Source organism: Leopardus geoffroyi, chromosome E2 (genome assembly GCF_018350155.1).
Source record: "Leopardus geoffroyi isolate Oge1 chromosome E2, O.geoffroyi_Oge1_pat1.0, whole genome shotgun sequence".
In the NCBI taxonomy this organism is placed as follows: Eukaryota; Metazoa; Chordata; class Mammalia; order Carnivora; family Felidae; genus Leopardus; species Leopardus geoffroyi.
The window spans coordinates 7900160-7912873 of NC_059335.1; the positions used below are offsets into that span (position 1 = coordinate 7900160).

General features: G+C 56.3%; 1 protein-coding gene across 7 annotated transcripts in view; it reads right to left on the reverse strand.

The window, feature by feature from the left end:
• MYH14 (myosin heavy chain 14) overlaps window positions 1–12714 on the reverse strand; it is a 107067-nt gene that overhangs the window by 63910 nt on the left and 30443 nt on the right. For all 7 annotated transcript variants that reach the window (XM_045441739.1, XM_045441737.1, XM_045441744.1 and 4 more), the window contains 3 exons: window positions 11523–11586; window positions 9265–9363; window positions 8489–8629 (listed from right to left, as the gene is read on the reverse strand). In XM_045441739.1, the coding sequence (XP_045297695.1) occupies window positions 8489–8629; window positions 9265–9363; window positions 11523–11586 (304 nt within the window). The remainder of the gene's footprint in view (window positions 1–8488; window positions 8630–9264; window positions 9364–11522; window positions 11587–12714) is intronic.

A 12714-nucleotide genomic window follows, 5' to 3' on the forward strand; every position in this document is an offset into this window, starting at 1 on the left:
GGGGATGCCAGCGCGCATTAAGCCCGACGCGTGGGGGGCACTTTAGACAGTGAAACCATCAACCAGCAAAGCGCAAAACCGTGAAACACGTGGCACCCAGTAGCCGGTGAAAAGGACACCGGTTTACGGTGGAGCCAAGACGAGGCGGCAGAGCACTGCGTCGCGGAACCCCAGCCCCGTGTGTGCATGGGCAACTCCAACTTTCCACCCCTGTGTGAAAGACGCAACGTTCCCAGAAGCACCAGGAGTACTGGTTCGGGTGGGGGGGGGGTATGGTTAAATTTAGCGAGTAGGTGAAGTCGCAAATGCAGAACCCGCAAAAGAGGATGCACTGCCCCGCCCCCCTTGTCAGCACAGCCCTGCCAGAAATTTCGCTCGTGGTGAGTGCTGCCCCCTAGAGTACATCGCAGGAACTCCCAGGGGGTGGCGGGCATAAAGACCGAGGCCACGGGGCCACTTGCGGGGTGCGTCTGGAGACCACAGGGCCCGGGCGGGTGGGGACCCGGGTAAAGACGCCCTTCTGTGGCACAAAGCACTGCCCACACGCCGCGTGACTCCTAAGCGTCCCCGTGGACATTTTTGCCCATGACAGAATGGTCTGTAATGATCTGAGCAACCCGACCTGGTTTATGCATAAACACAAGCGTTTCGTGTTTGGTTTTGACACGCGGTAGATTTTCCAGGAACGGAGCCACGATGAAATCCCAGGAGACGCTGTGGTCGGGTTTTGTTCAGAATTTTATCAAGATTTGGGAGCCCTCTCATCTGCGACAGCAAAGCTGCACGCAGCCCTTGAGTGGGACCGGAAAACCCATGAACACGGGACTGACTGGACCTGTACCCGCCGCTTTTATGGCGACGCTACAGATCCGCGCAAGCGCCCAGCTTCCCCATCAACCACGCCTTCCAGAACGGTTTTCGCGATTTCCGGGCTCAAATGGACGTCGATTTCTTTCCACCCCCTCCATGCCAGGTCCTGTCCCAAACACTCCCAAATGAGCTCACTTAACCTTCTTAACTCCGCGAGGCAGGTCCTCCAATAACATTTTACCTGTGAGTAAAAAAAAAACCCCTTCACACATGGGGAAACCAAGGCACAGTCAGGCGACCAACTGGAGCTCACCAGCAGCGGAGGGGAGACGCAAACTTGGGACAGTCTGACTCCAGGGTCCGCATCCCTAACGGCTGCGTTTCCTCTTTGCCGCCTTTTTCCAGCATAAAATTCGCATGGAAGCACGTACACGTGGCCCGCATGCAGAAAAGTGCACAAATCATCCCCTTCCAGCTGGCCGAGCGTTTACGGAGGGGATGCGCCCGTGGAGCCGGCCTCTCAGAAGCCCCTTCCTGGCCACTCGCTGAACATGGGCAAACTTCACTGTCACGTGGTTAAGCGGAAGACGCAGACACGAAAGCACACACACCGTATGGGTCTGTTTGTACCCAAATGCAGGAACAAGTAAAGTAGCTCTACGCTGTTAGATGCCAGAATAACGATCACATGGGGCGGAGGGGGGGGGGGGTCTGGTGACGGGGAGGGGCACGAGGGACCTTCCAGGTGCCAGTTATACATGCATTCGCTTGCAGAAAGCCCGGACTGGATGCTTAGGCTCCGGGCACTTTTTTTTTTCTTTTTGGTGTCTCTGCTTCTAGGCTGATTACTTAGAAAAAGAGGGTGGTGGAGGGGGAAGGGAGGAGCACCCTGCTGGGATACTCCTGCCAAAAACCCGTAACCTGAATCTAATCGCAAGGAAACACGGCGAGTTGAGACAAAACAACTGGTCTGTAATCTTCAAAAGTCTCAGGGTCACCAATGATAAAGAAGGAATAGTTCCAGACGGACGGAGAGTGAAATGTGCTAGACACGTGTGATCCTGGGGAAATGTGTGTGGATAGGCGTGCCTGTGCGTGTGCGTGCATCTGTGTGTGTGTAACCTAAAAAATTTCTGAGGGGTGCCTGGCTGGCTCAGCCGGTGGAGTGTGCGACTTTTTTTTTTTTTTTAATGTTTATGTATTTACTTTGGGGGGGGGGAGAGGCAGAGAGAGGGGGAGAAAGAATCCCAAGCAGGCTCCATGCTGTCAGCACAGAGCTCAAAAAGGGGCTCGAACGCCCCAAACCGTGAGATCATGATCTGAGCCAAAATCAAGAGTCAGATGCTTAACCGACTGAGCCACCCAGGAGCCACATCCGAATTCCTGGCATCTGTGAATATTACCTTGTAGAGCACAATGGCCTTCACTGGTGTGATTAAATTAAAAATGTCAAAACGGGACACGTCTGAGTGGCTCAGTCAGTTAAGTGTCCTGCTTTTGATTTCGGCTCAGGTCATGATCTCGCAGTTTGTGAGTTCAAGCCCCGCGTCGGGCTCTTTGCTGACATCGTGAAGCCTGCTTGGGATTCTCTCCCTCTCCCTCTCTCTCTGCCCCTCCCTTGTTCACTCGCGCTCTCTTTCTCAAAATAAATAAATAAAATTAAAAAAAAAAAAAAGTCAAGATAGGAGATTTATTCCCGATTACCCAGGTAGACTCTCACTGTAGATCCTTGTAAGAGGGAGGCGCCTGGGTGGCTCAGTTGGTTAAGCGTCCGACTCTTGATTTTGACTCAGGTCATGATTTCATGAGTTCGTGGGTTCAAGCCCCACATCGGGCTTTGAGCTTGGGATTCTGTCTCCCTCTCTCCTCTGCCCATCCTCCCCTCAAAATAAATAAACTTAAAAAAAAAAAAAAAAAGAGGGAGGCAGAGGGAAAAAAAAAAAGAGGGAGGCAGAGGGAGAAGACCACATGAGCAAAGGTTAGAGTGATGTGTTTTGAACCCGGGAAAGACAAGAAAACGGATGTTCCTGGTGAGCCTTCAGAAGGAATCAGCCCTGCCCAGAGCTCGATATTAGTCCCATGAGACTGGCTTTGGACTTCCGGCCTCAGGCATTGTAAGAGAATGAGGGTGTGTTGATTTAAGCCACTGTTTGTGGTCATTGGTGACTGGTCATGGGAAGCTAATGCAGGGGGTCAGAGGTACCACGTTGTAAGCCACGTGCTGGAAGGCTGGTTAGTACAAGCATACCCTGCACGCCCGGGTTAGCCCCTGTCTTGAGACTATAGAGAGCCATCTCTAAGCCCATCAAGCAGAATATGTAGAACATGCTGTTCAGTGTTCCAGGTCAGGGGCTCAGGGGTGACCAAGCTGGAGCGTCTCCTTTGTAACCGAGAGCGTCCAAATGGCAGGCTTTGATCTCCTCAGAGCCCTGGCTGTTTAAGACAGGAGAGTCTACAGAGAGTTACTACTATAAAATTTGTTGTTGTTGTTGTTAACATCTATTTACTTTTGAGAGAGGGGGGGGGGTGAGCGGGGGAGGGGCAGAGAGAGGGAGACACAGAATCCGAAGCAGGCGTCAGGCTCTGAACCGTCAGCCCAGAGCCCCACGTGGGGCTCGAACTCACAGACTGCGAGATCATGACCTGAGCTGAAGTCGGATGCCCAGCTGACTGAGCCAACTAGACACCTCCAGAGAGTTACTACTATAAAAGCTGTATGTTGGGCACCTGGGTGGTTCAGTCGGTTAAGCCTCGGGCTCTTGATTTCGGCTCAGGTCATGATTTCACGGTTGGTGAGTTCGAGCCCTGACTTCAGGTTGAAGAGCCCTGAAGAGCCCTGACGTCTGCCTGAAGAGTGTGGACTCTGCTTGGGATTCTCTCTCTCTCCCTCTCTCTCTCTCAAAATAAATAAATACACATTTAAGAAAAGGATTTGGTGTCGGGAATTAAACACCTTGCGGCACAGGAATCTACGTGCACTAGAAACTGCTGAATTGTGCATTTCACAATGATGAATTTCACGGTTACATGAATTCTCTCTCAAAGAAAACCAAAGGCAGACGTTGACTACACTTGAGGTGAACACAGACTAATGAAAGAACTGTCAAATCCATACGCTGTGTATCTGAAACTAATGTAATATCCATTAAGAATAAAAATGAGTTAAGGGGCGCCTGGGTGGCGCAGTCGGTTAAGCGTCCGACTTCAGCCAGGTCACGATCTCGCGGTCCGTGAGTTCGAGCCCCGCGTCGGGCTCTGGGCTGATGGCTCAGAGCCTGGAGCCTGTTTCCGATTCTGTGTCTCCCTCTCTCTCTGCCCCTCCCCCGTTCATGCTCTGTCTCTCTCTGTCCCAAAAATAAACGTTTAAAAAAAAATTTTTTTTTTAATAAAAAAAAAATGAGTTACAAAAAAACAGGTTTTGGTATAGTTTGCAGGGCACAACAGGGTGTGCAACAAATACTGATTTTTCTCCATCCCCACTGAGATCACAATCCCTATGGAAAGTACCTGTTCCTTCCTCATCTCCTGGGTGCGCTCTGCATACAGTTAGTGCTCTATAAATGCTTTCATGGATGAACTTAAGCTTGCCTGTTCCCAGGGAGGAATTCCTTCCTTGGTCCACACTACTTCTGGGATTCAATCTAATCTCTTATCAGGGTTTTTGGCACCCTGTCCCTGACCCTCACAGCTCCTCCGGCCCCAGGGTCCCTTCGCTTACTCCAAGCAGCCACACAGCCCCCTTTCGCTTCCTCCAACACTCTTCCTTGCCGCCAGGGCTTTGCCTCAGATGCTCCCATCTATGCCTGGTTAACTCCTGCCAGGTCATCAGTGCTCAGCCGAGAGCCGTCTCCTCCAGAGGCTGCCCTGACCCTCCCCCGACCGTGATGGAACCCTGTGACATGTGGTCCCTGCTCCATGCACCTTCTATTGGTCACCCTCCCCCCTCCATGGGCTCAACTCTAATCCGTTTGTGTAAACGGACGCTTCTAGGTCTGAGCATTCCACAGGTCAGGGGCTCGTTCTTTCTTGGCCACTGTGAGTTTCGCCCAGTGCCTACAGACGACTGGCCCACAAACCCCTTCGCCGTTGGATGACTCACTCTATTAATGAATAAATGGCAAAAAGTTAACTAGTGGGGGATACATTACTGGATGTGGGAGTTTGCAGTGTGGCCTTGGACAAGCTGGGTGACCTCGTGGGCCTCAGTTTCCCAAGCTGGGCAGTGAGAGGAGCTGGGTTCAGAGATCTCTGGTTCTGCCCACCTAGGGTCAGGGGGCACTGGGCAGTCAGGGGACAGCCCAGAGCCCTGGCAGTTCTGGGAGTCTCCCCTAGGGACAGCGGCGCACCTCCCAGAAGATAAATAAACCAGGACATCTCCCTTATGGACCCACAATAGCATCATCACCTAAAAACTGAATGATCATTCATTCCTTAACATCAGCCCGGACCCAGCCCAGACTTAAGTCCCCCCCCCAGTGGCCTTTAAAATGGCCTCTGACAGTTGACTTAGGAACTTGCACCGGGGCCAAGCGCCCGGGTGAATCTGACACCCGAGAAGTTGGCAGTTAGCTCTTGCTGGTGACCTCGGACCAGCCGATGGCAAGGAAGCCCAGGCCAGCGGGGGCAGGGGCGTGGGGCCGGTGACGCCCAGTCCTGCTCACAGGAGCCAGGACCCAAGTGCCAGGTTCTCTGCTCAACCACTGGAAGTGTCATTCATGGTGCCTGCCTGGACTGGTCCCCAGTGCTCTCCGCCCCGGGCTTCCCACTGGCGACCACCTTCCCAGAGATGGTCCGGAAAGCTTCCCAGAGGTGCCCACCCGCCTCCCTAAAACCAGATCGCGGGCTGGCTGTGGGGTCTGACCCAGGTCCCACCACCTCCTCATCCACTGGGGTGAGTCCCAAGGGAAGGCACCCCACCTCCCTGGACCTCGGTCACCTCTTCTGTCAGAAGGAGTCTAGACAAAGGTGAATGGCTGACTCCACTCCTCGTCAATAAAACGCTAGAGAAACAACGACGAGACCCCATCCACCTGCCACACCAGCGAAAACCCAAAAGCTTACCACGGCGGTTGCTGGCACGCACCCAGGGACACAGCACTCTGGGGACACCGTGGGTGGAGATGGAAACTAGCGCCACCTTCTGGGCGGCGATGAAGTGGAGTCTCCACAATTGAAAAAACACTCGGGGCGCCTGGGTGGGTCAGTGGGTTAAGCGTCCGACTTCGGCTCAGGTCACAATCTCGCGGTCCGTGAGTTCGAGCCCCACGTCGGCTCTGTGCTGACAGCTCAGAGCCTGGAGCCTCCTTCACATTCTGTGTCTCCCTCTCTCTCTGCCCCTCCCCTGATCATGCTCTGTCTCTCTCTGTCTCAAAAATAAATTTAAAAAAAAAGAAAAAACAAAAAACACTCAGAGAGGAAGTGGGGTGGGAGTAGGGGGGGTTCGAGGGGAAACCCAAAAAGCCACAAGTGGGTGGTTGATTATCGGATGCGGTGCCCATAATACAAAGAAAAACGTCGGGGGGTGCCTGGGTGGCTCAGTCGGTTAAGCATCCGACTTCGACTCAGGTCACGATCTCGCGGTCCGTGAGTTCGAGCCCCGCGTCGGGCTCTGGGCTGACAGCTCAGAGCCTGGAGCCTGCTTGGGATTTTCTCTCTCCTTCTCCCTCTGCCCCGCCCCCCCCGCCCACTCTCTCTAAATAAATAAATATATAAACTTTAAAAAATGCAGTAGAGAAATATCTTAACATTTTCGTCCCTAGTACGGCTGAACATCAGCCCAGGGGCTAGGAAATGCCTCCTTTTATAGAAAAGTAACATGTGTCTTTTCGTAGATGTCTAAAATATTTCTAGAAGGGGATGCAGGAAGCTGAACAGTGGGAGGGAATCTAGGGCTCAGGGCACCTCAGGAGACGTGGGTTTCCTCGCCGCGACCTTTGGCACATTCAGATTATGTCACCACGTGCCTACGGCACTTCAAAAGTTTTTTGTTTTTCAGAATTGCAAAAATCGGGGGCACCTCGGTGGCACAGTCAGTTAAGCGTCCGACTCTTGATTCCAGCTCTGGGCATGATCTCACGGTTCGTGAGTTCGAGCCCCACGTCAGGCTCTGTACTGATAGTGTGGAAGCTGCTTGGGATTCTCTCTCTCTTCCTCTCTCTCTCTCTCTCCAAATAAATAAGTACATTTTTTAAAAGTTAAAAAAAAATAAAAATAAATCAAAAATAAAGGAAAAGAATTGCCCACACCCAGGGCACAGCAGGGCGGCTGCTCCCAGGGTTACTTGAGGCAACCTGTGTCAGAAGCCAGGCCCCCCTGTGGCCTCCGTCTGAATTTGTTTGCCAGCTGCCCGGGTGACTCTCAGGCAGGCGGAGGAAGTTACACAACCAAGGTTGGGAAATCCAGCAGGGAAGGCCTGAGACCCTGTGTCAATACGCCCCAGGAGGCCGGCCAGTTTGCAGCCTGGGTAGACAGGCAAGCTGGCGCTGGGTTTCCAGCCCTCCCAGCTGGCCCTGGAGCCTGGAGGCCACAGGAGAAAGGGACACGGCCCCTCCACTCAACCCTAGACCTCAAAGTTCACACGAACAATGAAAAGTCAGGCAGTCACAGAAGGACTGAGGTCCACCTATATGCACTTATGGGCTGAATCGTGCCTGTTCCCCTACAAAGAGATATGCTGACGTCCTAACCCCCAGGACCTCTCAGAATGTGACCTTATACGGGTACTGACTCAAGCGGATATAATTAAAGTCCAGATGAGATCGCAGTGGGGCAGGGTGGCCCCTGATCCAACACGACAGGTGTCTTTATAAACGGGGGAATCTGAACACACAGATGTGCACACGGGCAGAAGCCACGTGATGATGAAGGCAGAGATCGGGTGATGCTCCTATGTGCCAAGGAACACCGAAGACTGCCAGGAAACCACCAGAATCTGGGAGGGAGGCAGTGAACAAACAGATCCTCCCAGGACCAGGAGGCCCTGCCATCATCTCGATCTCGGACTGCTGGCCTCCAGAACCAGGAGACCAGAGGTTTCCGCTGTTTAAGGCGCTCGGGTTGTGCTTTGTCACAACAGCCCTAGCAAACAAATACAGTACCCCGGGGTGCCTGGGTGGCTCAGTCGGTCGAGCCTCTGACTCTGGATTTCACCTCAGGTCATGATCTCACGGCTCATGAGATCGAGCCCTGCGTTGGGCTCTGCGCTTGAGAGCGCAGAGCCTGCTTGGGATTCTCTCTCTGCCCCTTCCCTGCTCATTCGCGCTCTCTCTCCCAAAACAAATAAATAAACATTAAAAAAGAAAAGAAAAGGAAATTGGCCGCCGCAGCAACTCAGGCGGGTGTGTGGTTTTGCCGTAGCTTGCTTGTCCCCAGTTACGGTTCTCTGCTGTTCCCAAATCAATCCATTTTGTTAACAACTGAGCCAACAGTTTTATTTTTGGGGTTAACACCCTGGGAACACCGGTCCTCACTCTCTCAGCTCCTCGGGCCTTTGCTCAGGGGCCACCGTCGCTGTGTCCCCTTCCCGATCCCCTCCTTAAAGCTACACCTCCTCCCTCCTCCAGCCTCCGCGCCCCCGCCCCTGGTTCTTTTTCCCAACCCGGGACTGACTGTCCAGGTTCCCCGCCTGCCCATGCGGCGCCCCAGCCCCACCTGCAGCCGGGGTTTGAGGCTCACTCACAGGTGATTTCCTCCGGGGTGAATCCCAGGACCCTCAGCGACTCCAGAGTCTCGTGGAAGAGTTCCCGCTCCTGGCCAGGAGGGGACGACGACCCGTTGGTCAGGAAGCGGTAGTGGGAGCAAGGCTCCAGGAGGAGGTCAGCTGCAGGGTGTCATGAGTGGAGGCTTAAGGTCAGGGGCGAGCTGTGGAGTCAGACTCACCTCCCAATGGCCACCCCCGGGGCAAGCGTCGCTTCCCCACCGGGGACCTCAGTCTCCTCCTGTCCAATGAGTGAGGACCCTTCCCTCACGGCGGAGTGCACGCTTAGCACGCATCAGACCCTCTCGTCTTCCCTCCTTCCGGAGAGACTGTCCAGTCCCGTAACTGCCCAAGGCAGGCAGGGGCTGCAGAAGCAATGAGGCGGCGGGGGCCTGAGTTAGGGGAAGCCGTGGGACGGTGGGGTTGGCAGCAGAAGGCACGTGCGTCCTGGAGCCTGACAGAGGGGGGCCGGGAGGCAGCCAAGGCTATGGGCGAAGGAGCCTCGGGACAGTGGGGACCACTGTAAATGGGAGCCCGGGACTCTCTTCAGCCAGAGCGTGGGAGGAGCAAAGAGGAGACAGGGGGGAGCTCAGGCAGGGGGCGGCGTAGAGGGGACCCGTATCCGCCGCCCAGCAGGAGCCTGACCTCAAGCAGGTGCCTGGCAAATTCTAGCGCCTCCCGTTTCCTCCTCCGGGGGCCCAGGGAAGCCAGACGCCCACCCGGGGCTCCCTCCACGCCCCGTGAGCCCCTGCACTGACCCTTGAGCTGCTCTCCCGCGCCTCCCAGCAGCTGGTAGAAGATGTGGAAGCTGCACTCGTCCTTGGCTTGGCGGATGGCCCTCGACTTCTCCAGCAGGTCTGGGCGGCCAGGAGTCAAGTGCCACAGGGAAAGGGTGGTGACGGGCGGGGAGGCGGGCCCACACACTGCCCTCGACCCACGCCGCTCCCCACTGCTCTCCTGTGAAACCGTGGAGCTGTTCACAGCCCAGGCCAGCGTCCTTGCCACTAACTGGAAGAGTGGCCTCAGACCCGTCACTCAAACACCGTGCCTTAGTTTCCTCATCTGTGCAACAGGGGGGACGCAACACGCAGGAATGAGCCGCTGCGAGGGCAGGTGCGTTATCGTGCGTCAAACACCCAGAGCGGTGCCTGGCATGTGGTTAACCGCGACCAAGAATCTCTCTGTCCATTGTTTCCCTGCCAGCCTCAGTTTCCCCATACAGATACGGGGGGCCATCGGCGCCTCCCTTCCAGGAAAGTCACATGGCACGTTCACACACTAAAAATTGGCAAGCCGCCCTGAAGTAAAATCAAACACCCGATAATGTGTTTGCCCCTCTGCGCCTCACGCTCACGGACCACGAAGCACCTATTTCGAGGGACGGCCGTCACATAAGACCTACCCTGGGGAGCCCTGCCCAAGGTCAGCTGCAAACCATTGACCAAAAGCCCGGGGTCGCTAACCTGCTCAGGTAAGGAGGAGATGAGCCGGGGAAGGGATGCCCCAAGGCAGGATAGGGTTGGGGGAGCACGCACCCCAAGCCTCGGTTTCCTTTCCTGTTAAATGGGATGATAGCCATATCTGGCCGGCATGGGTACAGAGAGAGGAGCTGGGATCTCATAGGGTGAGCTCTCAGAGGAGAAACCCTCCAGAAATTCTGGTCGTGCTCGGGGCGCCTGGGTGGCTCGGTCGGTTAAGCATCCAACTCTTGGGTTTCGGCTCAGGTCATGATCTCATGGTTTCACGGGTTCGAGCCCTGCATTGGGCTCTGTGCTGATGGCGTGGAGCCTGCTTGGGACTCTCTCTCTCTCTCCCTCTCTCTCTCTGCCCCTCCCCGACTTGCGCTGTCTCTGTCTCTCTCAAAAGAAGTAAATAAACTTAAAAAAAAAAAAAATTCTGGTCATGCTAATGCTAGGGCTGAGGGGTCAGGTTGAGCCTGAGACCCACCTGATTGCTGATTGGCCTGGGGGTGGCACCCCCCCCCACCTCACCCCCCATGAACATCAACCCACAGGCTGGTCATTGGCCCCGACGCAGAGGCAGCCATGCACTAGAGATCTGCCCAGAGGGGCAGCTGGAACTAGAAGGGGAGTGTGGACAAAGAAAGTCTGTATCTGGAGGTGGGCAGAGAAGACAAATGTCCTTCTCCTCCCCCCACCCCCCCACCAGGAACCACGGGGTCAGAGGAGGTACGAGATGGTGGGATGGATGGGGCAGGAAGAGCCGTGCACTCTGAGAAGCTGCGTAAGCAGGAGCCTCGATGCTGAGGAGCAACGGGCTGCAGGTGCCAATAGCTCCAGGGGACCCAAGGCCAAAAGCCCCAGGAAGCTCCCAGTAACTCCCATAAGGACATTGCTAATTTATTCCCATCATTAACTCCTAACGATGGCAGCTCGTTCTGGAATGCTGACCATGTGGTGGGTGCCATGCTACTAATTTGACCCCCATTGTCCTACAACCCTTCGAGGGCAGGTTCTAGGATCCTTCCCTGTGCACACAGGGGGAAACTGAGGCACAGAGCGGTCAAAAAACATACCGTAGGTCCCACGGCTCAAAGTGGCAGAGCCAGAATGTGAACCCAGGTCGTTGTGATTTCTTTGCCCCTCCTCTTAAACGCTGCCCTCCTGGAGCTCCTCTGTTTGATCGACACCTCACATGCGTTGTCGCATCTTGTGCGTCGTGTGTGACTCCAAGGGGAGGAGACTCTGCCCTGGTCCCCCCCGCACTTGCCCCAAGCACCTTCTCCCTTTGCTGGCTGTGCCCTGTGTCCTCTCTCTGCGGTAAAGCCGCGGCCACCCCACCGCCCCTGCCCTCCTCCCTCCACGGGGAGGCGCTGCACCTACGCCTACCCAAGGTTCCTTTCTCTTTCACAGAGGGGGAAACTGAGGCACCGTTTCTGAGCAGCGAGGAGCCAGGCTTCCCAGTGTGTGTGAACACCTGTTTCCTGCAAGCAGGGAGATCCCAAGGGCCACCCTCCCCGGCCGCCAGGTGCCCCTCGGGGGCTACGAGAGGATACAGGTCTCGATGTTGGCGCCCACGATGTACCCGGCCACGTCAAAGTTGATGCGGATGAATTTGCCCTGGGAAGGAAGGGGTTGGGAGTTAGCTGAGGGTCCTCCTGCCCCCTCTGAGGACCTGAACAGCACCCCTAACCCACACTCACCCCTCCCAGAACTAGGGCGGCATCTCAACTTTCTTTCTCCCTCCTCCTGAACCCCATCCCAATCATGAGGTCCCAACCAGGGGGTCCTGGGGAAGCTAAGGTCCAGGCCCCTTTGACTGCTTTCCTCAGGCCCCAGCCCCCTCCTCCCTCAGACCCAGGAATCCAGGCCCCCAGCCCCCTCCTCCCTCAGACCCAGGAGTCCTGCCCTAGCCCCCTCCTCCCTCAGACCCTGGAGTCCTGACCCCCAGCCCCTCCTCCCTCAGACCCTGGAGTCCTGACCCCCAGCCCCTCCTCCCTCAGACCTTGGAGTCCAGGCCCCCAGCCCCTCCTCCCTCAGACCCAGGAGTCCTGCTCCCAGCCCCTCCTCCCTCAGACCTTGGAGTCCAGGCCCCCAGACCCCTCCTCCCTCAGACCCAGAAGTCCTGCTCCCAGCCCCTCCTCCCTCAGACCCAAGGGTCCTCTCCCAGCCCCCTCCTGCCTCAGATCCTGGAGTTCTGCCCCCAGCCCCCTCCTCCCTCAGACCCAGGAGTCCTGCCCCAGCCCCCTCCTCCCTCAGACCCTAGAGTCCTGACCCCCAGCCCCTCCTCCCTCAGACCCTAGAGTCCTGACCCCCAGCCCCTCCTCCCTCACTTGGAGTCCTGACCCCCAGCCCCTCCTCCCTCAGACCTTGGAGTCCAGGCCCCCAGCCCCTCCTCCCTCAGACCCAGGAGTCCAGGCCCCCAGCCCCCTCCTCCCTCAGACCCAGGAGTCCAGGCCCCCAGCCCCTCCTCCCTCAGACCCAGGAGTCCAAGCCCCCAGCCCCTCCTCCCTCAGATCCTGGAGTCCTGCCCCCTGCCCCCTCCTCCCTCAGACCCAGGAGTCCTGCCCCAGCCCCCTCCTCCCTCAGACCCTGGAGTCCCGACCCCCAGCCCCTCCTCCCTCAGACCCTGGAGTCCTGCTCCCAGCCCCTCCTCCCTCAGACCCAAGGGTCCTGTCCCAGCCCCCTCCTCCCTTAGTCTTAGGAGTCTGGGGCCCCTAGCCCCCTCCTCCCTCAGACCCAGGAGTC